We start from the raw sequence: 27,525 nt of genomic DNA on the forward strand, positions 1-27,525 counted from the left end.
TATATATATAAAAAAGCCTGTGTATTTTAGTTGCTTTACTAATGACAACCAAGATGACAAACAGCCCAGGGGTCCATCAACAGGAAAATGAATAAACTATGGTATATTCAGACAAAGAAATACTACTCAGCAATAAAACGGAATGAACTACTGGTATACACTAAAACTTGAATGAATGTCAAAAACATCACGTTGAGTGAAAACCTTAGATAAAATACTAATCAGTATGCCCTCTGCTGTATAATGGCTTCACATTTATGTTTTAGGCATTCTATTAAATCCTGAGCAATCTGCAAATACAAGCAGCAAAATCACAAAGCTGACTGAGTTTTGGCCTCCCCTTATTTCTATACCATCCCATTTGAAATCCTTCATAAATGATGATTATGAAATCTAATCCTTATGATTATGTGTCAGGCCTGCTGATTCCTGATGGACTTTTAGGCACTGTGGTGTCAGGAAGATTTTTCTTACCCCATTCAAATTACACGACACAGGCCAATTCTGAATATGACAGTAGTAAGCCCACCATATAGTAAATGCTTACATTTACCACAATGTCTAACTAACATAGGTATTTAAAGTACATGAAAGCAAACAGACAAGAAAACTAAAGGACCTTTGGGAAAATGTTTCTTCTTGGACTCCTGGAATCAATTTCTGCTTTCTTTATATTCCAACATTTTAAAGGGTATTTTAAAGCCTTGAGAAGTAGCTAGATTTTTATACTCTTCTCATATTTAACTTCCAAGCTAAATGTTTACATAATGTGTTCATTATTATAAAAAATACAAATAGAATAAAACTGAAAGGGCTTGAATAGAGGAGAATAACAGGAGACTAATGTTCTACTAATCACGAGCTGAAGGTTTTGTTGTGCAGTTACTTATCTATGCATATAAACATATCTTTAGTAATGAGGTCAAGAACAGACTCTCACAAACCTGCATGAGATAATCAGCAATGTATTCTGTTCTCAAGCAGTACACGTTCTGGGCAGCAGCTTCTGTTATATTAACTCCTGAGTCATCTGGTTTCAGTTTATTCAAGTCAGAAAAAAGATGTGTGGCCTCTTTAAATAAAGGTACAGAATGACCAGGTAGCACCTAATGAGAAAACAAGTAGTATCACAATCTACCAGTATTCCAAAGTAGTTCAGCTGTATGATATGTACTTAAGGATTACCATTTCAAAAAGTAGAGAAAATGAAGAACTGATCATAGCAATCTTGGTTAGATAATTATTTATGTAAAAAGGTCAGTAAATTAATACGATACAAACCTTTGCTCCTCCTGACTGAAGGAGGCGTTTGAAGCCTGCTTCTCGAGACTGATCCACATGTAAAATAACCTTCCACCCACTAAATGCTCCCTACAAATAAAAAATAATCAGTGGTGAAATCATTTGGAAAATAACTAACAAAATAATCCAGGTAAGACATGATTTTACCTGTAGACTTAGTTTTGTCATTAAATCTTACAAACTTTACTTTTGCACAGTATAATTATCTCTGGTCAGAACACTGAAACATGAATCCATGGTATCTGGCACATAGTAGGCCATCAAGAAATACTTGAGGAGTGAAAAACCATTTAATGATTAGGTAACATTAAAACAAAGCAGTGTGATTTATGTTTAGTCTTTTCTGGTATTTTTTTTTCTTATGATTAATCAAGGGAAGAGCTTAAAGCACAGCTTCTTAGGTTAGATGAAGCCTGCATTTTACTTCTCTTAAAAATGTTTGCAAATTAGAAACACAAAATATTTATGTAGGAAATAACAACTAACAAAAGCCAGTAGAATTACTCTAAAAGAGAAGGAATCATGGCTAATAAGGATTTGGAAATATCAGAGAACTTAGAATACAACATAAAAGGCTATTTAACTCAGGGGTTCTGATAATGGTTTGGCTGTATCCCCACCCAAAATCTCATCTTGAATTGTAATCCGAATTATAATCTCTAAGTGTTGGGGGAGGGACCTCGTGGGAGGTAATCAGATGGTGGGGGTGGTTCCCCTATGCTGTTGTCGTGATAGTGAGTTCTCAGGAGATCTGATGGTTTTATAAGGGGTCTTTCCCCACTTTGCTCTGCACTTCTCTCTCCTGCCACCATGTGAAGAAGGACGTGTTTGCTTCTTACATGACTGTAAGTTTCCTGAGGTCTCTGTAGCCATGTGGAACTGTGAGTCAATTAAACCTCTTTCCTTTATAAATGACCCAGTCTCGGGCGTTTCTTCATAGCAGCATGAGAACGAACTAATACAATTAACCTTTTTGTGAGCCATGGATCTCTTTGGCAGTCTGGTCATTAGACTCCTCTAAATAATAGCTGTATTGAGATATAATTCCCAAACCTTATGGGTGATTTTTAGAAAATGTTAAAATATAAAGGATTACAAAAGGAAGCAATTTTATTGAAAGTTATCAAAATACTAAAAACAAATTTGTGATGTAATTATAGATGTGCTTTATATTAATGCATTAAATCATATGACCTAGTGGTGGGTCTAATAACTACTATAGTTTTAAAGTAGCAGACAGTAACTAATATGGCTTCCAGTGCTTTGACGAAACCTCAGATATGTGGCCTTCCGGCCAAGTGTCTGTGATTTCATATTGTGGGCGCATTTGTTGCATCCCTAGGGTTACAGCTCTCTTTTTGCTGTGGCTGAACCAAAACAGAAAGGATATGAAGATTTCTGCAGAAGTTATGATTCCATGAAAGATTTTGAGATGAATAGTCCTATTATGTTTCAGAATGCAAAGTGATTTTGGAATATAAAGAATGTCTTTGGACTGAATCATTAATACATAGAATTTTGTCTTTGACTTGTGTTCCTGAACTATGAAACATGAACATGTGGCCTAAGTAATAGTTTCTCTTGATAAACCAACAGCTAACAAATAATATAAAGTACTGGTGAACACAAACAGTATTTCAAGATGCTTGCAATTATAATGCAAAACAGAAACGTGATTTCTGCTAGTGCAAAATTACAGGTAAGTTGATGGTGTTGTGATTTGTTGCCTAGACCTTTAATTAAAGGATAGCGCTAGTTTTCTCAAAGCATGATGTATGCTAATTAAAATTAAAAAAAAAAAAAGACAGGAAGTGCTAATTTTTTACTAGAGGTTAGTAAAATAAGGATGTATTTTCTCTCCATGCAAAGTACATGGCCTTCCCAGATTTGATCTACAAATTCCTTTGAGAGGGTCTGTGGGCTCAGGTCAAGAACCCCTAACATTAGATGCTGAAAAGATTCTTTGGAAGAAATGCAATATGGGCCACATTTTACATATATAAATTATTTTTAAAAGAGCCATCAAAAAAATATATATATATATCTTACATCAAGGGAAAAAGATAAGTAGAATCATTATTTCCTCAAGCACGTCCTCTTTAAAAAAATAAAGTCACAATATTGAATGCTATTCGTATTACCTATATAATTATGTATTTTAATACCTCAACAACGCCAGATTCTTGTCTTTGCTGGATTTTTTTTCTCCATCTCATTGCTGCAAGTGCTAGTCTTCGTTGCTGTACATTGATTCCAGTCAAAACATCAAGTATGGAACTACTCCCCCATTCATAGTCTTCTTCCTAGAGAATTTGTCCAACAAACCTGAGTTGCTACAATCTGGGGAGCCACTGTGCAACACACAGGGCTCCTCAAGGAGCCCAAAGTCTAATAACTGTTAAAGCTATACATTTAATTGTTATTAATACAGATAGTACTAAGTAATGATAGCTGTATCTTGGCAACTGGTAATATTCACATGGACAAATTTCACCTGCTGTAAGACTAATTTCATAAAAGGACACAGTCTCAGAGGAGGTATGTACTGACAACTTGATTATCTGTCTATAGAAGAGGTCCCTAATGGACCCTGATAGGAAGCTTCAAAAACTACATGGTTTTGAACCTACATGTGATGACCAGTTAGGAAGCAAAATACTTCAAGTAATTTGTTTAACAGGCTAGTAGTAAAGATGAAAGCTTACAATGAGATAATCTTGAAACTTTCTGAGTAAGAAAATGTTATTTCAATTAAAACAACACTGACATTCAAATCAAATCATTTAAAAGTGATTAAAGGTGAATCTTGCTCTGTGAAGTTTCATTGTTTGGCTTTGTTATTGAAAAGTTGGTATACTCTAACTGGCCATATTTGGTTATTTCAATTATATAAGCAGTCAGCAAATGTGATGAAATCTGATATTTACTTTCTTAAGTAAATAAAATTAATTTATTTGTCTGCTCTTTATTTAGAGACAGGGTCTTGATTTGACCTCCTGGGCTCAAACAATCCTCCTAATTCCACCTCCTAGGTAGCCTGGGACTCAGTGGAAACCACCACGCCCAGCTAATTGTTTTTATTTTTTGTAGAGATGGACTCTTGCTATGTTGCCCAGGCTGGTCTTGAGTGCTAAAAGTGGCATGAGTCACTGCCAGCCAACACTTACTTTTTTTGAGATGGAGTCTCACTCTGTCCCCCAGACTGGAGTGCAACGGCATGGTCTTGGCTCACTGCAACCTCCACCTCCTGGGTTCAAGTGATTCTCCTCCCTCAGTCTCCCGAGTAGCTGGGGTTATAGGCGCTCACCACCATGCCCAGCTGATTTTTGTATTTTTAGTAGAGAGGGTTTCACCATGTTGGCCAGGCAGGTCTCAAACTCCTAACCTCAGGTGATGCACCCTCCCTGGCCTCGCAAAGTGTTAGGATTACAGGTGTGAGCCACCGCATCCAACGGACACTTGCTTTTAAAGAAAAATAAACTTCCACAAATCTGAATACACACCTGCACGAAGCGTCCAGCAGTCCTGCATGCTTCAAGGTAGGAGCGATGAAGCACCCACTTCCCAGCCGCCACTGAGGCTAAATACTTCTCATTTCGAAGGGGATGTCCCACAACAATGTGTGTACAGCTGGGATCAAAGCACTGCTTTTCTATCACCAATCCACCTTAAGCAGAAGAAAAGATTGTACTTTATTGATTCCCAACTTCTTTCTAGGAAAACATAATCTCAACTATGCATAGAAATTATTTATAAATAAAGTGCCCCAAACCATTTAAACCAAAAAATCTTGACTTACTTAGAATTACTTTACTTTATATTCATATATACGTATTAAAATGTTTATTATGAACCTTTTAAGTACAAAATAAATAAAATAAAAGTAAATAAAACCCCCACACATACACTAGCTACCTATATTCTAAAATTATCAAAATTTTGCCACCTTTTTTTGCTTAACTACTTTATTTTATTCTGTTTTAATTTTTATTTTTTTAAGACAGGGTCTCACTGTCACCCAGACTGGCGTGCAGTGGCATGATCTTGGCTTACCACAACCTCCAGCTCAAGCGATTCTCCTGCCTCAGCCTCATGAGTAGCTGGGATTACAGGCACACACTACCATGGCCTGGCTAATTTTTGTATTTTTAGTAAAGACAGGGTTTCACCATGTTGGCCAGGCTGGTCTTGAACTCCTGACCTCAAATGATCCACCTGCCTCAGCCTCCCAAAGTGCTGGGATTACAGGAGTGAGCGACCATGCCCGGCCCTGCTTAACTATTTTAACACAAATTCTAGATACCATGTTACTGACCCCTAAATATTTCAATATGCATCTCTAGAATATATGGAAATTTTCTTAAACAGCCATAATGCCATTATCAGATCTAATAAGATTAACAAAGATTCTTTGCTGTCTCAATACTAAATCCTTGTTCAATTTTTCCTGTTTGTCTTCACTTGGATTGTTGTAATTAGGATACAAAAAGAGACGGAACATAAACATGAACCACACACTGTAGTTGGTTATGTCTCTTAAGTCTCAATTACCAAAGCAGTTCTCAAGCACTGAATGTGGGTAACCAGAGAGATGGAAGTAAAATAGGGGCATCTGCAGACTTCAAAACAGGAGGAAATTTTTTGTGAGTGGAAATAAGGTAGGCTGACCAACAGAGAAGCTTGGGAAGAAAACACACACAGATAAATAAGAGATGAAACAGCAGGTGGGAAAAAGCAATAACTGAACCTCTTCTCAGATACAAATGTATGAAGCCTGACTTCAAGGAAAGAAGAAGGCATAAGTAAACATAAGCTTATGTAAAGCATGGCTGTTGATTTATAGCTTAGAGGTTAACTTGACTACTGGTTGGGCAGTTAGTTATATCAAGGACTTTTTTTCCTTTTTTTTTGAGACAGAGTCTCACTCTGTCACCCAGGCTGGAGTGCAGTGGCACAATCTCCGTTCACTGCAACCTCCGCCTCCCAGGTTCAAGCAATTCTCTGCCTCAGCCTCCCAAGTAGCTGGAATTACAGGCGCCTGCCACCACACCCAGCTAATTTTCGCATTTTTAGTAGAGACGGGATTTCACAATGTTGGCCAGGCTGGTCTTGAACTCCTGACCTCGTGATCCGCCCACCTCAGCCTCCCAAAGTGCTGGGAATACAGGTGTGAGCCACCACACCTGGCCATATCAAGGACCTTCTAAGATTTTAACAAAACATTCAAACTCATGCTGACTCAATGTATAGCCTTAGACAAGTCACCCATGTTCTTTTCCTCTACTTCTAGACTTTACAAATGATATTAATAGTGACTACATTTGACTTCCAAATATGGTTATTATATGGGACATTTTTGATTTAAGTAAAATACTGGTACCTAGTTTCTCAATCAGATGACAATAGTCAATACGTTCTTGAGGATTCAGAGATGATAACTGAAATATGTACTGTTTTTTTAATTCTTCATGAGTCTCCTCTATCGTTATAATCTGGAATGAAAGTTTTATTTTAGAAAAAATTAACATTAAAAATGATCAGATATACAGTTCTTTTACAGTGGTATTTTACTCAGTCTTCTAAGTTATGAAATATACAAATAATAATACAATGCAAAAAATAGTTTTCAACATTTGATGAAGCCTTGATATTGATATCAACAAATTTCTAACACAGCCTAACAGCAATATGCAAAAGCTGTATCACCATATCAAGGATCAACAAACCTTTTCTCTAGGGTGTGGAGCCACAGGGGGGTTGGCAAGTGGAAAGGCAATACTGGGGGCTTGAGGCGTAGGGATCAGGTGGCTGTCTTTTATGGGAGTTTCCAGTTCTTCAGAGATCGGGTGTTTGGGAGCTTCAGTCACACGTATGTCTCCAGGATCACAGACAGCTGAGGACAATAAAATGCTGCAGTGTGACAGGATCCAAATAAGACTAAAAACAAATTCTAGGAAATATTCTCATCTGTCTTAGCCAAGATGAAGTTAAGCACAAACTTTGGAATGTAAAAAGTACATGCAAAAAAGCACTCTATCTCCAGAATTTATAAATAATGCATCCCATCTGCATGTGGCAATATAATAATAATAATAATAATAAAGAAAAAAATGCAATTAATTAGCATTAAAGGGAGTAAGTATGTTATCTGTGGGCTTCTCCCAACATTTTCCTTAAATACCAAGTTTTCATGGTTAAGTGTAACCCAAATTTGTAAAATGAGAGCAATTCTACACTTGGAGAAAAGCAGCAGCAGAGATAAATCTATATATCTAAGGTAGGGAGGTAATCATGCGATGTGAAAAAGAAGAAAAGGAAGAAAAAAGATGAGAGATAAGAAAATTTTGTTTTCAAGGTAAAGCTCAAGAAAAAAATAGGAGAATTCAGAAAGAAACTCATACAATCCAAAGAACAAATGTAGGTATGCGCTAGGCAGAATTCAGAAGACTTAAATGAAAATAAGATGACAAGGAGAAAAACCAAGCATTAACTCCACAAATTCAAAAAGGCCTAGAATGAAAGAACAATGGTAAACATCGTGTCTACAAAAAAATGCCCAATTCTAAATTTCCAAATTTATGAAAATGTTTTTCAATTTACTGATGAAGTACCTCAATTTACAAATTATTTTTCTGACTCAAGTTTAAACCAAAACTAGAAATATCTACTAAGTTTTTTTTGTTTGCACATTCAGTTCAGAGAACAACAACATGCTTATCTGTTTATTTTTAAGAGGTCAACATGTACTTAATACAAACAAATGCAAAGATTTCTTTCTTGTTACCCTGTTTAGCAATTTCTGAATCACGCAAAGGCTTTTGAAAAGGAGAATCCTCCAAGTTTTGAATGTCAACCTGAAGCTCAGAGTATTGTGTGGGACAACTAGGCCACTGCAAATTGCTGGCAAGCCTTGCTCTCTCCTCCCTTGCTGTAGGGTCATCCCAAATGATCTGTTCATTTTGGGAAGGCTCTGTGTTGACATCAGGTACTGTTTGACGAGACTGCCTAAGGAATAAAAGTGACAGTTTTAAATAAACAGCAATAACAAATCCAAACTCATTAAATCCATAAGTTAGCCCATAAAAGTTGTGGCTCACCTTTATATGCCACCATCTAGCACACAGTAAGCATTAAAAATATTAAATAAATGAACCTACGGACATTTTTTTTTTTAAAAAAAGGTTTAAGGTTTCTTCCAGAAAAGTTATCTGTTTTAGCTAGGAACACATATTTTGACTCAATGTCTACAGAACTAAAACTTCGAAGGAGAAATTCAACACTTCAAGAATTTTTTTAAAAATTACAAAAGTAACTGTACATTTAAAAAGGATTTTCCCTTAATTATACAATTGTTTCTTTTTTTTTTTTTTTTTTTTTTCTTTTGAGACGAGTCTGGCTCTGTGGCCCAGGCTTGAGTTGCGCAGGTGGCCAGGATCTCAGCTCACTGCAAGCTCCGGACCTCCCAGGTTTTACGCCATTCTCCTGGCTCCGCCTCCAAGTAGCTGGACTACAGGCGCACGCGCCCTGTGCGCCGGCTAGTTTTTTGTGTTCTTTAGTAGAGACGGGGTTTCACCGTATTAGCCAGGATGGTTAATCTCGATCTCCTGACCTTGTGATCCGCCCGTCTCGGCATCCCAAAGTGCTGGGATTACAAGCTTGAGCCACTGCGCCCGGCCAATTATACAATGTTTCAAACACTATGGTTACTTAACAGTAGTTGTATTTTTTAATTACTTGAAATTATAAGCACTATGATTACGAGGGAGGCTGGCTATAAAGGCTGCCTTATCAGAAGAGCCTTCTGGCTATTGGTAACCACTTTCCAGAGTCTATGGTAGAACAGCAATATGCTGAATTACAGGGAAGTGCATTTTATGGTGCGATCGTAATGATTCTACATGACAGTAAATAGAAGTCCTGTAATGTTCTTTATATTCACTCAATCATTCTTAGTAAAAATAATTTACCATAAAACTTATACTGTGGAGAAGCAAAAAAACAAACAAACAAACAAAACACAGGCCGGGTGCTGTGGCTCACGCCTGTAATCCCAGCACTTTCGGAGGCCGAGGGTGGATCACGAGGTCAGGAGTTCGAGACCAGCCTGGCCAACATGGTGAAATCCCGTCTCTACTAAAACTACAAAAATTAGCCGGGCGTGGTGGCACACGCCTGTAATCCCAGCTACTCAGGAGGCTGAGGCAGGAGAACTGCTTGAACCAGGACCCGGGAGGCAGAGGTTGCCATGAGCCAAGATCACTCCACTGCACTCTAGCCTCGGCAACAAGAGTGAAACTCCGTCTCAAAAAAAAAAAAACAAAACAAAACACCAAAACCCATAAAACAGTTGACCAAAGGAACCCCCCCACAAAAAGACTTCCTTTGCTTCAAAAATAAAGAATATAGTCTTTTGTTCTCAGAGTATATTTATTTACTCTGATTTGGTACAGGAATTAGTTTCTCTATAATGATAAAACTTGATCTGAAGCATATTAAAAAGCTACTTTACTCAGTACTGAGATAATGAACTGCCTCATGTAATACACAGTTAGCATAAGATAAATGCTAGTTTATCTTATACTTAATTCAATTAGTCAATTGAAAATACAAGTTCCGTAATTCTTATCACAAAATTATAGATTTTTTCTTCTATCACGAAAAAGATGAAGTTATGCAACTGAGCTTAAGTCACATCACACTAAAAAATGTAATCACCTTTTCTAGAAGATAAATTTTACAAGAATACAAAATGCATGCAAAATTCCAATAAAATAACTTTAAAATTTTATATATTGCATTAGAAAAAGACTGAAAAAAATATATATGTACTTATTGTTTAATACAAATACTATTCAATATTAGTGTATTAGTAGACAGAGAGAACTGCCTACTGAATCCATTGAGGCAAATTAGATCTTAAAATCATTTCTTTCTCAACAGAGATAATAAAAAGTATCAATCATGCCTCACTGTGAAGCAGGTGCTGCTGTAAGACAAACCTCCATGTCTGCTGCCATCTCCGAGTAAGAAGTCTAGAACTGCTGGGAGCAAGGGACGGAAGGATAAGCTAGAAGGAAAAATCTAGTCAGCAGAGAGCCAAAAGCAATAGATAATACTGGAATATAATATTTATTGTTTGGGCTAAATAAGGCCTAGGCGTATAACCCCTTCACTAGTCTTGATATTTTACATTTCTGCTTTTACTGCAAAACTAAACTAAACTAAACTAGGCCAAGCTCATGGAATTGAGTCAGCAGCAGGTGTGTAAATCCTTTCTCTCAAGTCATCTAGGTTTTCTGCCATCAGTGACAGGTACACACCTCAGTGCCTCTAGGACTCTACTTCGTCCACTGCGAGCAGAGCGAGTGCTGTCAGGGGTTGAAGATGCACTGTTACAACCACTTCTTGAAAGGGAAGTCCTCTGCCCTTGGGGTTTCACTATTGACGTTGCAGACATTATCTCCTGTAACTGCTTCTGAAAGTTCTCTCTCATCTCTAAGGTCTGTGTCAGAACTTGAAACAAACACAAATACACCATTCAAGGTAAGTTTCTCTTTCTGACCATATCTTACATTAACTATTTTGTTTAGACCTGGTTGAACACAAACTTATTGACTTAACATTTACTGAATACTAACTACAGGCTATAGTAATGTACTAAGACTGTGAATACTGTAGAACATAAAAAGCAGCCCTTACCACAAGCACTGTATATGAAGTAACTAGGAAGCCCTTCAAATACTTTTTTTTTTTTTTTTTTTTGGTGACAGTCTCGCACTGTCTCCCAGGCTGGACAGTGGCGCGATCTCGGCTTGCTGCAACCTCCACCACCCAGGTTCATGCAATTCTCCCTGCCTCAGCCTCTTAAGTAGCTGGGATTACAGTTGCCTGCCACCTTGCCTGGCTAATTTTTGTAGTTTTTAGTAGAGACGGGGTTTTGCCACATGGGCTAGGCTGGTCTTGAACTCCAGAACTCAGGTTATCTGCCCACCTCAGCCTCCCAAAGTGCAGGATTACAGCGTAAGCCACTGTGCCTGTCCCCCTTCAAAGATATTTCATCAAGACCTGTAGTGATTATCCCTCTATAAAGCTCCCTGCCTGCTTCTAACTCTCATGGTATATATACACTCTGAGATGCATTACAGTCATTTGTGCATGTGTCTGATTTTTCCCAAAGATTCTTTTAATTTTTTAGAGACAGGGTCTTGCTCTGTGGCCCAGGCTGGTCTGCAGTGGCATGGTTATAGCTCATTATAACCTCTAACTCCTGGGCCCAAGTGATCCTCCACCCTCAGCCTCCTGAGTAGCTGGCACTACAGGTGTACACCACCAAACCTGGCTAATTTTTAAATTTTTTGTAGAGACAAGGTCTCACTATGTTGCCCAGGCTTGTCTGGAACTCCTAGCGTCAAGCAATCCTCTTGCCTTGGCCTCCCAAAGATCTGAGATTACAGGCGTGAGCCACTGTGCCTAGACTCCCTAAAGGCTCTTGAAAACACAGACCACAATATATAGCCAACCCTCCACATCCGCCAGTTCTGCATGCATGGATTCAACCAAGTATGGGTCAGAAATACTTTAAAGACATAAAAATGAAAAATATCACAATTAAAAGTACCAGTAAAAAAATAAAATATAACAACTATTTACAAAACATTTACAGCGTATTAGGTATTATAAGTAATCTAGAGATGATTTAAAGTATACAGGAGGATGTGCATTGGTTAAATTCAAATCCTGTCATTTTATACATAAGGGACTTAAACATCTGTGGATTTTGGTACCTGAGGTAAGTCCTCGGAACCAATACCACATGGATACCAAGGGACAAGACAATTGTCTTTACCATTGGTTTCTTTAAAGCCTAAACTCTGAAGTATTAAATAAATACTTTTGGAATGAACAGAGTGAGCCTAACCAAATAGGTAAGTCATAGGGAAAGCTTTGGTAGGTTAGAATGAGTAAGGAAAATAGAACATATTAATCTATTAAAAAGACATCCACATATAAGGTTATTCAGTGCAGTACTATTTATAAAAGCAAGAAAGTAGAAATAACCCAAATACCTATTAAGAACGGATGCCTAAACAAAGTGGGACCATTCATAAGAATACAATACAGTTGCCCAAAAAGAAAGAAAAGGGAAGAAAGAAGGAAAGGGAAAGGAAGGGAAGAGGGAAAGGAGAGGAAAGGGGACAAGAAGGAAAGGGAGGAAAGGAAGGAAGAAAAGAAAGAAAAAGACTAAAGAAGCTCCTAGTTATCTACTGATATAAAACACTACCCAAGGTAACAAAAAGATCAGGGTATGAAATAGCACATATAGTAGTCCACCATTTATGTGTGCCGGTTTTTTTTTTTTAAATGGGGGAAAAACATATTTATCGCTATATATGCATAAAATAGCTCTAGAAGGATACATAAGGAACTAGTAACACTGGGGGGCTTGAAAATAAGGGTGGAAGAAACTCTTCATATGTCTTTTTGTATCTTTAAAACCATGTGGATATGTTAAAATATATTGTACATATAAGAAAACTTTTTGAAAATCACTCAAAAGAACTGGACCAAAGACCAGATTTTTAAAAAATCACCAACTTCACCTACCTTTAATGGACTAGGGCTGTATCATACTAACTCCATAAAACTCTAGTTTCATAAATTTCCTAAGCTTTACACTTAAACTACATAAAACTTTGCAAATTATCACTTAATGATCAGCATGGGACTGCAAATCAATCCTCTAATATATGCTTTGCCTGTATTTAGCAACATAGAAAATAATTTTATTTTTCTATCTGATATAAAGGAAGCATTCTGTAGGAAAGGAAGACATACATTTGTAAAAGAAATTTAGTAATTTAAACATATTTTACAGCTGGGTACAGTGGCTCACAAGGCAGGAGGATCCTTTGAGTCCAGGAGTTTCAGACCAGTGTGGGCAAGATGACAAGACCCCATCTCCACAAAAAACTGAGACCCTGTCTCAAAAAAAAAATGTTTAATTAAAACATAAATATTTTACCTCCTTTAGAGTCATTCTTTCCATTTCCATTTGATGGTGCTGATTCTTTATTATTGGTGGCCATATTGTCTACATCATTTTCTTCTAAAATCAAAGGATCTGGCTATTGAAAAGAAAATTGTAAATTCTCAAACCAAGCCACTGTATAAGGTTTCATAGCAATATATGATTATACCTTTAGCTTAAGAGGGGGTAAATGTATCATCCATATCTCTTACCTCATCATCCTTTGCTGCAGACACAGCTGAGAGTAGTCGACTATTACAGAGTCGGCCGTCTTGCACTGCACTGATATCCAAGCTCATTTTGGGATTGTAAGTATGTGGATAAAGAGATTCAGGAAGATGTTTATACTCTTGGGCACACTGCAATACAATGGTGTGCTTTAAGACAGGACTGACAAAATCTTAATGAATAGATGATGTTAAGTAGGATAAGGACAAGCAATAATACATTATACTGTCAGATGGCAAAAAGTTCACAAATTAGTTTGAAAAGTAGTTTACACTGAAAATGTGCATCATACAAATGACAAATTGTCCTCACTTTTAAATGTCATATCCATTGAAGTATAAAATCTGAAACCATTCCTGTGCTTTTGCAAAGGTATCAATTACCCTCCAGAGAATACCCAGAAAAAAAAAGAAACACAGATCTAAACTCTATTGATATGTTAAATTTTCCCCAAATAATTATAAACTTTCCATTCATATCACATTTTTAATTAGTAAAAGGAATTGGAGAATTAGAAAGAGTATCCATTAAAGATTTGTTGAGTATTTAAGGACTAAAGATCTTAAGTTTTTGATGCCAAAGAACTGAAATGTGTACAGTTTACCAAGATTATTAAACTGGCTTCTAGTTCCACCAAGAGTGAAATCTCTGAGTTAGTGCTCTGAAATAATGTTTGTATACATTTTCAATTAACAAAGAAGGGAAAAAAGCACTGCTTACATCTAAAAGCCAGTGCTCTGAAACAATGTGTACTCCTCTTTCTTTTACAGATTTATACTCCCGATTAGTGTCATTTGGCCGCCCTTGATAGATGAAATGAGTCACTGTTTCATCAAAACTCCACCTGAAATAACCAATGCAAAAAAACAAATAACCAAGAGAAACATCCACACTACTTGAAGATGATCCTTATTTACTATGAACAGAATATCCTGACCTTCCCAAAACTTTCAGACTAGAGTAAACAAGACCATTAAAATGACAGGCTCAAGCCAAGTGATACATGCCTACAGTCCCAGCTACTCAGGCGGCTGAGGCAGGAGGATCACTTGAGGCCAGGAGTTTGAGGCTGTAGTACGCTATGATCACACCTGTGAACAGACACTGCACTTCAGCCCAGGCAACCCAGCAAGACCCCACCTCAAGAAAAAAACAGTTAAAGAAATGAAGATAGGCTCTATCTTTTTGGACAGATTTTATGAATATATCTGTGGTACATAAACGCAGAGAGAGGTTTAGAAGAATATTCTTTAAAATATAACTTTCGGCCGGGCGCGGTGGCTCAAGCCTGTAATCCCAGCACGTTGGGAGGCCGAGACGGGTGGATCACGAGGTCAGGAGATCGAGACCATCCTGGCTAACACGGTGAAACCCCGTCTCTACTAAAAAAATACAAAAAACTAGCCGGGCGATGTGGCGGCGCCTGTAGTCCCAGCTACCCGGGAGGCTGAGACAGGAGAATGGCGTGAACCCGGGAGGCGGAGCTTGCAGTGAGCTGAGATCCGGCCACTGCACTCCAGCCCGGGAGACAGAGCGAGACTCCATCTCAAAATAAAATAAAATAAAATATAACTTTCTTCTTTATGCTTTTCTGAATTGTTTCAATTTTCTTTTAGAAAGAGTATCACTTTTACAGTAACCATAAAGGTATTTCAAATTAATAGACTGCAAAGCATCCAACTTGCCCTCCAGTTGTTGGCAGTCACTATTCATTGTATGCCCCAAAACAGACTATATATATTTTATACATCATTATCTCATCCACTCCTCACAACAATCCTAACACTGGTATTATTACATTTATCTTACAGATAAAAGAACTAAGGGACATGGTTCAGTCCCCTGTTGAAGGATATTCAATGAGCAAATGACAGAGATAAGTTTGACTTCAGAAGTCATGCTCTTAACTATTATATTATGCTATGATCTCCCAATTCTTCCTATTCAATATTCTCTTTCTTTTTTGAGACAGAGTCTTGCTCTGTTGCCCAGGCTGGAATGCAGTGGCACAATCTCGGCTCACTGCAATCTCCATCTCGTGGGTTCAAGCAATTCTCCTGTCTCAGCCTCCTAGGCAGCTGGGATTACAGGCATGTGCAACCACGCCTGGTAATTTTTGTATTTTTAGTAGAGACGGGGTTTCACCATGTTGGGCAGGCTGGTCTTGAACTCCCAACTTCAAGTGATCCACCCGCCTTGGCCTCCCAAAGTGCTGGGATTACAGGCACGAGCCACCGCACTTGGCCCCTATTCAATATTCTCTTGACCTGGGAAAGATCAAGTAAAACCCAAAGGGTAGGTAAAAATTGTATTTCTAAATACAATCACCAAAATAAAGAGAATTTTATCCTTAGGGACACTTAATGTTTTCCATTTTCTAAGTAAGGAATATCTCTGAACTTTTTAAATAGACAAATGAATTAAGAAGCTGAGCGCGGTGGCTCATGCCTGTAATCTCAGCACTTTGGGAGGCCAAGGCGGGCAGATCACCTGAGTTTGGGAGTTTGAGACCAGTCTGACTAACATGGAGAAACCCCATCTTTTCTAAAAATACAAAATTAACCAGATGTGGTGGCACACGCCTGTAATACCAGCTACTCAGGAGGCTGAGGCAGGAGAATCGCTTGAACCCGGGAGATAGAGGTTGTGGTGAGTCAAGATTGTGTCATTGCACACCAGCCTGGGCAACAAGAGCGAAACTCTCTCTCAAAAAATAAAAAAATAAAAAATTAAGAATAAGAAGTAAGAAGTACTACTGCCTCCTAAATTACATTATAAAAATCTCTATTTCCTACTGACCATGTATCCTCAAACATAACAGTAAAAATATACCTTACCTAATTTGTTAGTCCTCCGAATAACTGTCTCCCTTTCTGCTGTAGTGGTAGATTATCAAGATAATTCAGAAAAACAGAGGAGTATCTCTGCCTGAATCAATTTGGTTTACTATTCAACTCCACTGTGACAATATGGAAACCATGAGTTTCAGTCTTCAGAGGCCATTCAAGAACAGACTGTCAGTGGTTGTAGATGGTTTACATCAGGGTTTGGCAAACTTGTTCTTAAAAGGCCAGATGGTAAATATTTTAGACTTTGCAGGCCAAACAATCTCTTCTGCAACTGCTCAACTTTTGTCTTGTATGTGAAAGCAGCCATAGGCAATTTGTAAGTGGAAAGGCATTGCTGTATTCCAATAAAATTTCACTTACAAAAACAGATGAACCAGTCCATCCACCCTTGGTCTACATCAGTGGTTTCAGCAAAAGTGTTACTTCAGGGGTTATTCTGGACATTTGTGAGGGTGATTTTGGTTGTTACAATGTGTGTTTGTATGTTGGAGGGTGCTACCAGCATGCAGTGGGTAAGGTACAGGATGCTGGACATTCTGGGGAACAGTCATACATATAATTATCTCATATCTTGCATGATATTCTAATGTCCTGACAAACTCACGTATGTAAAAAAAGTGGTTTATAATTAGATGAGCCTAGAACCTGTTTGACATATAAACACGTTTTTTCTTTTTGCAGTTCTAATATATGCTAATATTCCAAAAAGGTCACTACTGTATAAGCTCACGGAAGACCACTGCTACTCATGATATCTGAGCCCCCAGACTGGTCTCAGCCTTGGGACTGTTGGATTTGTGGTAACTTTACACAGGTATACAAACGTATTAATACTCCATCATTTTCTAATGTAGTCAGCCTTAGGCATTACATAACTGAACATGTATCTTTTCTATATTATGCACCTTCTATTTCTCCTATGCATCACAGAGTGCTGTACTGCCTGCCGCTTTTTTAAATTATAAAAGTAGGTAGGTGATATTTATAAATTTCATTTTAATAGAGGGAATGTTACACAAATATTTGTAATAAAATGAAGATGCTGTATCTGATGTGTTGCAAAGATCTGGCCTACATGTTTAACTGTCTGAAGGCAGAAGACAGTATTGGATGATCTCTTTGGGACAGTCTGGTCCTAGATCAAGAAAGGGAACATTTGGAACAACTTCACTTGAAAACTGCTTACTCTATGAATACATAAATATCATAACTTCTGCATATTAAAAGGCTCTTCCCTTTTATCAATTACCAATTACCAATCCATTTCAGGAAAAGATTTAATATAAACTTTAATGCAATGCACTGGTTCAATTCTGTTTAGGAATTTCAGTAATAAATTATATTTTTTATACTGAGAGGACTGGCATTTTAAATCGTATAAAAACATACATCCTATATGTTCCCTTGAAAGTCTTATGTCTACATCAAAACAGAATATACAAGGAAACATTCAATTTTGAGGGAAAAAAACATACACACATCCCTTGTGGGGCTACTATGAGAATGAAATGAGATAATGCTCAGCAACTGGCAATAGGTAACATAATAGGTAATTAGATAATAATAGATAACATTACATAATAATTCATAATAGGCAATACAAATATACTGTAGAAGAGCTGCACTATTTCAAATGGATGTACCAAACACTAAGATGCTTATATCTATTACAGATTAATTTTACTTCTATATTTTCCTGCCCTAATTTCTTTATCAAACAGAAAACAAACTGAAATAAGAGTTACCAAAGGAGAAGATGAAACTAATCATATTCCTGAAATGGTTCATCATTTGTTAAACAAATTCTTATGCTATCTATGAATGGCTGAACACAAATGATCAACAAAGTAAGCATTACAGATAGTAGGGGAGTACAGTCAACTCAGGACTGGCTGAAATAGGGAAGACATTCTCAATTCCGGATACTGATGCCATTTGTGCTAGAAATCTGTCTTCAGCTTAGTCTGTCAGGTTGACTGAAGAAAAATCTGATAATCTAAGTCTCCAAAGTCTTAAAAAAAAAAAAGATAATTAAAACATGCTCAAAAAAGACTATCTTAATAAAGGAGGGCTGCCAGAGTACTTAGTACCACTCCCAGAGAGCTCTAATCTGAAAATCACTAGTAAAATAAACTTAATCTCAGATCCAGATGTATTACTATTAACAGACTCTAAACTCCTTGAACACAGGGATTCTTTTAAGCTATACTGATCATTCATGGATCCTAAGTTTTCTAGAATAGTGGCACAAAATAGGTTCTCCAATGTTTGTTGTGCATACCCTAAAAAATATACATTTTATATATGTGTGTGTGTGTATATATATATATGAGTGAACCGATATGTGACAGGCTATTTTCAACAGATGTGGTAAATTAAAAATCAGCTGGAGAGATTTTGTAGATAAAGACGCATGAAACAACCAAATAAACATTTCCTTGTAGATGCTCACAATAGCTTTAGGTTTCCTTATAAATTTCAGTCATACCACCATGAAACAGAAAGATGTGCCAACTACCTGTAATCTGCTCCTAGAGAGGCTGCAATCCCATTTAGTTCACTCTGCTTCTTACTGAGTTTTTTACTAACACATACCACTACTTTGTGAAGTGGCTTTGGGGCTTCTTCCTGTCCATGGAAAATAAAAGAAACAGATCAGTCATTATTGTTTGAAATGTTATCTAAAACTTCCTTTTAATAAGAGAACTAATCCTACCTTCTCTGACTGGGCCTCTTTCAGTTGAGGGCTGGCAGAAAGAGCGACAGCATTTCGAGAGCTATTTGCCAAAGCAAGTTGCAAGTTTTTGACAATAACTTCTGAGAGCGGTGTACTCAGTTTCCTTTTCTGCTGGCTGGGACGTCCTGGAGTTTCCAAGGCTGCAAGTGCATCCTATACATATGAAGGAGACAGCGAGAAGGAGAAACGAAGAGAGAGAGAGAAGCAAGATGGGTTAACAGGACAGGAAAAAGAAAGAGGAGGAGAGGGGGTAAAGAGAGAGAAGGGGGAGAATCCTCAAAATTAATGGGTTACAGTTTAACCTCCTCTAGTTTTCCTCCAAATAACAATGAAAAGAATAAACTAATCGAATCTATATACTGTGAAGAACAAAAATTCCATACTGTCCAGCATATTGGTTCAGAGACTAACAAGCTTACATTTTCAGCAGTGCTTGCCTCTTACCTGAATCTTAGAGTTGAATTTGAAAAAAAACAAAAAAACAAAACAAAACAAAAAAACAAACTCAGAAGGAAGCAAACAGGCAACGATGGATATAATCACGAAATGAATTATAAAGAAGGTTAGAAAGTCAAAACGAGCTGAGAATTACAAAAAAAAAAAATCTTCAAAAGTTCAAAATATATTTCTGTTCTAAAGCCACCAACAGTTCCCTCCTGAAAGGAAGCTACTGTTGTCCGGATGGCTTGCTCATTCTCTTTTGCATGTGTACAGTATTTCATGTATGTATCAGAATGTATTTAACCTGTATATAACTGTAAGCTTTCGGTTAACAATCTTTTGCTAGTATAATGATGCAATGAATAACCTTGTACACAAACCATTTTGCACATACAAGAGTGAAAGAAACCTTTTAAGCAAAATGTATCTACCAGCCCAGTGCAGTAGCTCCTGGCAGTAATCTCAGCTACTCCAGAGAAGTTGAAGCAGGAAGATGGCTCAAGGCCAGGAGTTTGAGACCAGTCTGGGAAACATGGTGAGACCCCTTTTCTTCAAAAAAAAAAAAAAAAAAAAAAAAAAAACATAAAAAAATAAGACTAACATGTATCTACCAATGTTGACATTTTCATGAGCAAAGTATGAGTGTGTGTATTTTCCAAATGTGCTTGATAACGCAGTAATCAGACTTTTTTTTGACAATCTGATGACTAAAAAATTTTATCTGTATGCTTTAATTTTCTACTCTTTTATACTGAATGAGGTTAAATATCTTTGTGCGTGTGTGTGTATATATATATTTTAAGATGGAGTCTTGCTCTATTGCCCAGGCTGGAGTGCAATGGCGCAATCTTGGCTCACTGCAACCTCTGCCTCCTGGGTTCAAGCCATTCTCCTGCCTCAGCCTCCTGAGTAGCTGGGACTACAGGCATGCGCCACCATGCCTGGCTAATTTTTCATATTTTTAGTAGAGACAGGGTTTCACCATGTTGGTCAGGCTGATCTCGAACTCCTGACCTCGTGATCCGCCTGCCTTTGCCTCCCAAAGTGCTGGGATTACAGGCGTGAGCCACCGCACCTGGCTATATGTATATTTATATCTAATTTTTTGTGACAACTACCTGCTCCTATCCTTTGCCCATTTGTCCACTGGGTTCTTTTTTTTTTTAATTGCTTGTATGAATATACTTTTATATTCATTTGTATGAATTTATATGTGCATGGATCAACTGTGATAAAATATCCGTGTATTTACTTTCAATTTATCATTTGTCAAATTTTTGCCATGGAGCCTTTTGTTTTTTAGAGATGGGGTCCTGCTTTGTCACCTAAGCTGGAGTGTAGTGGCATGATCATACGTCACTATAGCTTCTAACTCCTGGGTTCAAGGGATCCTCTCACCTCAGCCTCCCAGGTAGCTGGGACTCCAGATGCACAACCCTGTGCTCAGGTAATTTTAAAATTTTTCATAGAGACAGCGTCTTGCAGTCTTTCCCAGGCTGGTCTCAAACTCCTAGGCTCAAGCAATCCTCTCTCCTTGGCCTCCCAAAGTGCTGGGATGACAGGTGTGAGTCACCATGCCTGGCTGGAGAATTTTCTTGTTTTGTTTTTTGAGACAGGGTCTTGCTCTCTTGCCCAGAATGGACTGCAGTGGCTCGATCCTCGATCTTAGCTCACTGCAACCTCTGCCTCTGGGGCTCAAGCAATCCTCCTATGTCAGCTGGGACTACAGGCGTGTGCCATCACACCCAGTTAGAGAACGTTTAATGCTGTCAAATTCACACAAATCTTCTATTTCTTTTGGAGTGTATGTTATAGTTAGGCCTTCCCCACACTAGGATTATTTTAAAAACAAATTAATGACATGTTTGGGAATTTTTATGGCTTCATTTCTTATGTTTAAATATCTGATCATCTAGGCTGGGTGTGGTGGTTCACACTTGTAATTCCAACACTTTGGGAGGCCAAGGCAGAATTGCTTGAGCCCATGAGTTCTAGACCAGCCTGAGCAACATGGTGAGTGAGACTCCAACTCTCCAAAAAATACAACTAGCTGGGCACAGTGTCATGTACCTGTAGTCTGAGTTACTCAGGAGGCTGAGGTGGGAGGACTGCTTGAGCCCAGGAGGTCGAAGCTGCAGTGAGCCATGATGATGCCACTGAACTCCAGCCCAAGTGATAAAGTGAGATCCTGTTTCAAGGAAAACCCCAAAAGTTGATCATCTAAAAAGTATTCTGATGTAAAGTGTGAGCTTTAATTACAAACATATTCTCAGATGGCTACCTAGTTGTCCAATTTGAATGCTACCTTTATTACATAATACATTCCCCTATTTGTGGAGTATAATCTTATACACTAACTTGATTATTCAGGTGACAACACACTGCTTTAATTACTGCAACTTTACAAGAGGTTTTAATAAATGGTAGGGTTACTGCCTACCTGCAATTATTCTTTTCAGATTTTTTAAATACTGTTTCTGCTTGCATTTTTTTCTAGGATCTACATTACCTTTTGATATGGTTTGGATTTGTGTCCCCACCCAAATCTCATGTTGAACTCTAATCCCCAATGATGGAGGAGGAGCCTGGTGGCAGGTGACTGGATTATGGGGGCGGATTTCCCCCTTGCTGTTCTTGTGATAATGAGTGAGTTCTCATGATATCTGGTTTGTTTTGAGATGGAGTCTCACTGTTGCCCAGGCTGGAGTACAGTGGTGCGATCTTGGTTCTATGCAACCTCCACCTCCTGGTTCAAGTGATTCTCCTGCTTCAGTCTCTCGATTAGCTGGGATTACAGGCATGTGCCAACACACCCAGCTCATTTTTATATTTTTAGTAGAGATGCGGTTTTGCCACGTTGGCCAGGCTGGTCTTGAACTCCTGACCTCAGGTGATCCACCCAACCTTGGCCTCCCAAAGTGCTGGGATTACAGGTGTGAGCCACTGCGCCTGGCTGATATCTGGTTGTTTAAAAGTGTGTGGCATCTCCCCCCGCTATCTTTTCCTCATTCTCCAGTCATGAAAGACATGTTCACTTCCCTTTCACTTTCGACCATGACTGAAAGTTTCCTGAGGCCTCCCCAGTGGTGCTTCCTGTACAGCCTGTGGAACTGTGAGTCAATTAAACCTGTTTTCTTTATAAAGTTGGATGTAGTGGCTCACACCTGTAATCCCAGCACTTTGGGAGGCTGAGGTGGGTGGATCACTTGAGGTTGGGAGTTTGAGACCAGCCTGCCCAACACGGTGAAATCCCATCTCTACTAAAAATACAAAAATTAGCCAGGTGTGGTGGTGGGTACCTGTAATTCCAGCTACTCGGGAGGCTGAGGCAAGAGAACTGCTTGAACCCAGCAGGCAGAGATTGTAATGAGCCGAGATCATGCCACCACACTTCAGCCTGGGCAACAGAGCAAGACTCCGTCTCAATATAAAAAAATAAAAATAAGAACAAATTACTCGGTCTGGGGTAGTTCTTTATAGCAATGTGCAAACAGATTAATACGCCTTTACAGATCTTGACGATGCTTAAATCTATTTTGCCAAGAACACAGTCTTTCTATATGCTAAACTTTAATTTTTTTAATTTCTTCAAAGCATTTTAGAGGATTCCTTCTACAAAAATCAGAAGCTCCCATACCACCTGTATCTGCCTTCAGCACACGTGCCACTAGTACTTTCCTCTACTTAAGTAGATCCCAATGCCTCTCAGACTCAAGCCTCCTGCAAGTCTTCCTTCTCTCATCTGCATCATCAATTGGCTCTCTACTGGCAGTTACACTGACATACAGTTATTTCTTCTTTTTTTGAGACAGGGTCTCAGTCTGTCACCCAGGCGGGAGTGCAGCGGCATGATCACTGCCCACGGCATACTCTATCTCCTGGGCTCAAGCAATCCTCCTGCTTCCGCCTCCCAACTAGCTGGGACTACAGACTTGCACCACCACGCCCAGCTAATTTCTGTGTATTTTGTAAAGACAGTGTCTTGCCATGTTGCCCAGATTTGTCTTGAACTCTTAGGACTCAAGTGATCCTCCCATCTTGGGCTCCCCAAGTGCTGGGATTATGGGCAAGCGCCACTGAGCCTGGCTATTTCTTCTACCTTAAAAAGAAAACAACCTTCTTTTGACCCTACTTTGCCCCATAGCTACAACTCCATTTTCTTGGCTCCCCTTTATGGCAAGACTCCTTCCAAAATCGTTGTTTACACTCAACGTCTCCCATTCTTCTCCTTTCTTTACGAACCCACACCAGCTTCCATCTCCATCATGCCACCAAAACCCTTATTGTTATGATGACACCATTGACCTCCATAATGCTAAATCCACTGGCCGATTTTTTTTTTTTTTTTTTTTTTTTTTTTTTTTGAGACGGAGTCTTGCTCTGCCGCCCAGGCTGGAGTGCAGTGGCCGGCTCTCAGCTCACTGCAAGCTCCGCCTCCCGGGTTCACGCCATTCTCCTGTCTTAGCCTCCCGAGTAGCTGGGACTACAGGCGCCCGCCTCGTCGCCCGGCTAGTTTTTTGTATTTTTTAGTAGAGACGGGGTTTCACCGTATTAGCCAGGATGGTCTCGATCTCCTGACCTCATGATCCGCCCGTCTCGGCCTCCCAAAGTGCTGGGATTACAGGCTTGAGCCACCGCGCCCGGCACTGGCCGATTTTCTATTCTCACCTTTCTTGATCTTTGAGCAGTATTGGACATAGTTAACCCTTCCTCCCTCTTTGAAATACTTGGCTTCTAAAATAATCTCTAGGCTTTCCTCCTCTCTTATAGCTCCTTCTCAGTCTCCTTTGCTGGTTCCTCCTCTAAAGGTGAGCACCTCAAGATGTTCCTTAGAGCTCTTTTCTTCAGCTGGGCATGTTGGTTCACACCTATAATCCCAACACTTTGGGAGGCCAAGGCAGGAGGATTGCTTGAGTCCAGGAATTTAAGGCCAGCCTGGGCAGTGTGGTAAGATCCCCGTATCTACAAAAAAATTAAAAATTAGCCAGGTGTAGTGACATGCACCTGAAGTCCTAGTTGCTTTGGAGGCAGAGGTAGAAGTATTGCTTGAGTCCAGAGGTCAAGGTTGTAATGGGCTGTGATCATGCCACTACACTCCAGCCTGGGTGACACAGCGAGACCTTGTCTTAAACAAAACAAAACAAAACAAAAAACCTCTTTCCTTTCTTCACCTTCTCCTGATCTCTTGGCGTCTATTCTCACATGGCTTTACATATTACCTACAAACTCAGAACCCCAAATTTTTATCTCCAGCCCAAACCATTCCTCAAACTTCCAGCTTTATTTGCAACTGCCTATTTAACAACTACTTGGATATCTAACAGGCATCTCAAACTTAATGTGTCTAACATGTGAACTCTTGATCTTTAGGCTCCAATCTCAACCTGTTCTGTTCAACTCAGTTGATTGGCAGCTCCATTCTTCTCATCTCTCAGACCAAAAATTTGAAAAGAATCAAATTTTAAAACCTACCATGTATTGTAGAAAACTGATTTCAAATGATTGAGAATTCTTAACATCTAGACATCCTCGTAAAACTATTTGAGTTCAAAGATAAAAGGAAAGGCCAGGCGTTGTGGCTCATGCCTGTGATCCCAGCACTCTGAGAGGCCAAGGTGGACAGATCACTTGACATCAGGAGTCCGAGGTCAGTCTGGCGAACATGGCAAAACCCTGTCTCTACTAAAAATACAAAAACTCGCCAGGCATGGTGGCGCATGCCTGTAATCCCAGCTACTCGGGAGGCTGAGGCAGGAGAATTGCTTGAACCCGGGAGACAGAGGTTGCAGCGAGCCGAGATCGTGCCACTGCACTCCAGCCTGGGTGACAGAGCGAGACTCTGTCTGAACAACAACAACAAAAAAAGATAAAAGAAAAATCCACGTGACCTCCAGGCAAAAAGATGAAATAACTTACAAAGACAAGATAATTTAATTAGACTGGCATCAGATTTTTTTCAAAAACAACACATACAAAGCAAGGCAGTAGTGGAAGAGCATTTTCAGGAAACTCAAGAAAAAAAACAGCAAACTAAGAATAGTACATCCAAACAATCTGTAGAAGAAGCAAGGCCATAGTAAAAGTTATGAACATGCAGAACTCAAGGAATACTGTACACAAGTGTACACATAGATTCCTGAGGAACCTACTAGAAAATGAACTTCATCATACCAAAGCTGACAGGAAAGCTTCAAAAAGAAGAGTGCGCATTTCATATATTTGATTGTAGAGTTAAGACCAAAACGAGGGTGGGGTCTGTGGGTTGAAAAAATATATTTTCCCTCCTGACAAAGTAAAAAAATATGCAGTGAAAACCAGAAGAGAGAAAAGGGGGAAAGAGAATAAAATCTTCTGTACAGGCAATTAGTGAGAGCCAAAAACATAACTGAAAACTGACAAATAATAAAGAATATCATTTAAGTAGGAAGAGGTATGCATCATCATGCCCAGCTAATTTTTCCAACTTTTTGTAGATGTGGGGTCTCACCATGTTGCCCAGGCTGGTGTCCAACTCCTGCCTCAAGTGATCCACCCCTGATCAGCCTCATAATGTGCTGGGATAACAGGCATGAGCCACTATGTCCAGCCATCCTTGTACTTATTTCTTTTTGAGACAGGGTCTTGCTCTGTCACTCAGGCTGGAGTACAGTGGTAGGATAGCTCACTACAGCCTCAAACTCCTGGGCTCAAGCCATCTTGCCACCTCAGCCTCTTGAGTACCTAGGACTACAAGAGCACTCCACCAAGCCCAGCTAATGAAAAAAAAAAAATTGTTAGAGATGGGGGTCTCTGAACCAGGCTGGTTCAGAACTCCTGGTCTCAAGTGATGCTCCCACCTCAGCCTCCCAAAGTGCTGGGATTACAGATGTGAGCCACCACACCCAGCCCCTTGTACCATTTTTATTTTGCAACTTTTTGTAAGTTAGAAATTATGTTGAAGTAAAAAATGAAATAAAACAGCTTATAATAGCAAGTGTCAGCAAAGATGAGGAACACTGGGTACACTCAACACACTACTGGTGGAAGCATAAACTGGTATAATCACTTTGGCAAAAAATTTGTCGTTCTCTACTGAAGCTTAAATAGAACCCAACAATTTCACTTCTAGGTATATACCACATAGTAATACACACATATAGACTCCAAGAGACATGCACAAGAATGCTCACAGTCGGCTGGGCGCGGTGGCTCAAGCCTGTAATCCCAGCACTTTGGGAGGCCGAGACGGGCGGATCACGAGGTCAGGAGATTGAGACCATCCTGGCTAACACGGTGAAACCCCGTCTCTACTAAAAAATTCAAAAAAAAACTAGCCGGGCAAGGTGGCGGGCACCTGTGATCCCAGCTACTCGGAAGGCTGAGGCAGGAGAATGGCGTAAACTCGGGACGCAGAGCTTGCAGTAAGCAGAGATCCGGCCACTGCACTCCAGCCTGAGCGACAGAGCAAGACTCCGTCTCAAAAAAAAAAAAGAATGCTCACAGTAAAATTATTTTGTAAGGGCAAAAAACCAGTAACCAACTAAATGCCCATCAACAGTACACTGGAAATGTAAATTCTGTATATCCATACAAAGGAATAAATAAATGAACTATATTTGCATGCAGCAAAACAGACACATCTAAATAAGGGTTAAAGAACAATTTAAAAAAAGCAGACTCAAAAGCATACATACTATGATATCATATATTTAAAAGTCAAAAACAAGCATAACAAAACTATAGTGTTAGAAGTCAGGAGTATACTTTAGGGAGGAAGCAGTGCTGGAGCCACAAGCAAGGGTTTACAGTACTGACCATGGTCTCTATCTGAACGTGTATAGTGGCTTCCCAATGATTAACCCTGATATTTCATTAGCAGTATACTTATTGTACTGCTCTGATGTATATTAATTAAAAATTAAGTTTAAATAAGAGGTGAATTTTTTGGTGGGGAGGGAAGG

General features: G+C 39.0%; 1 protein-coding gene across 3 annotated transcripts in view; it reads right to left on the reverse strand.

Annotated features, from left to right (window-relative positions):
* TOPBP1 (DNA topoisomerase II binding protein 1) overlaps positions 1–27,525 on the reverse strand; it is a 64,759-nt gene that overhangs the window by 9,093 nt on the left and 28,141 nt on the right. For all 3 annotated transcript variants that reach the window (XM_017872417.1, XM_017872418.1, XM_017872419.1), the window contains exons 15-27: positions 19,124–19,297; positions 18,926–19,035; positions 14,279–14,402; positions 13,543–13,689; positions 13,325–13,427; positions 10,623–10,815; positions 8,087–8,307; positions 7,029–7,195; positions 6,683–6,794; positions 4,806–4,969; positions 3,468–3,605; positions 1,282–1,371; positions 945–1,106 (exon numbers count right to left, since the gene is read on the reverse strand). In XM_017872417.1, the coding sequence (XP_017727906.1) occupies positions 945–1,106; positions 1,282–1,371; positions 3,468–3,605; positions 4,806–4,969; positions 6,683–6,794; positions 7,029–7,195; positions 8,087–8,307; positions 10,623–10,815; positions 13,325–13,427; positions 13,543–13,689; positions 14,279–14,402; positions 18,926–19,035; positions 19,124–19,297 (1,905 nt within the window). The remainder of the gene's footprint in view (positions 1–944; positions 1,107–1,281; positions 1,372–3,467; positions 3,606–4,805; positions 4,970–6,682; positions 6,795–7,028; positions 7,196–8,086; positions 8,308–10,622; positions 10,816–13,324; positions 13,428–13,542; positions 13,690–14,278; positions 14,403–18,925; positions 19,036–19,123; positions 19,298–27,525) is intronic.

Source organism: Rhinopithecus bieti, unplaced genomic scaffold (assembly GCF_001698545.2).
Source record: "Rhinopithecus bieti isolate Rb0 unplaced genomic scaffold, ASM169854v2 scaffold_7308, whole genome shotgun sequence".
In the NCBI taxonomy this organism is placed as follows: Eukaryota; Metazoa; Chordata; class Mammalia; order Primates; family Cercopithecidae; genus Rhinopithecus; species Rhinopithecus bieti.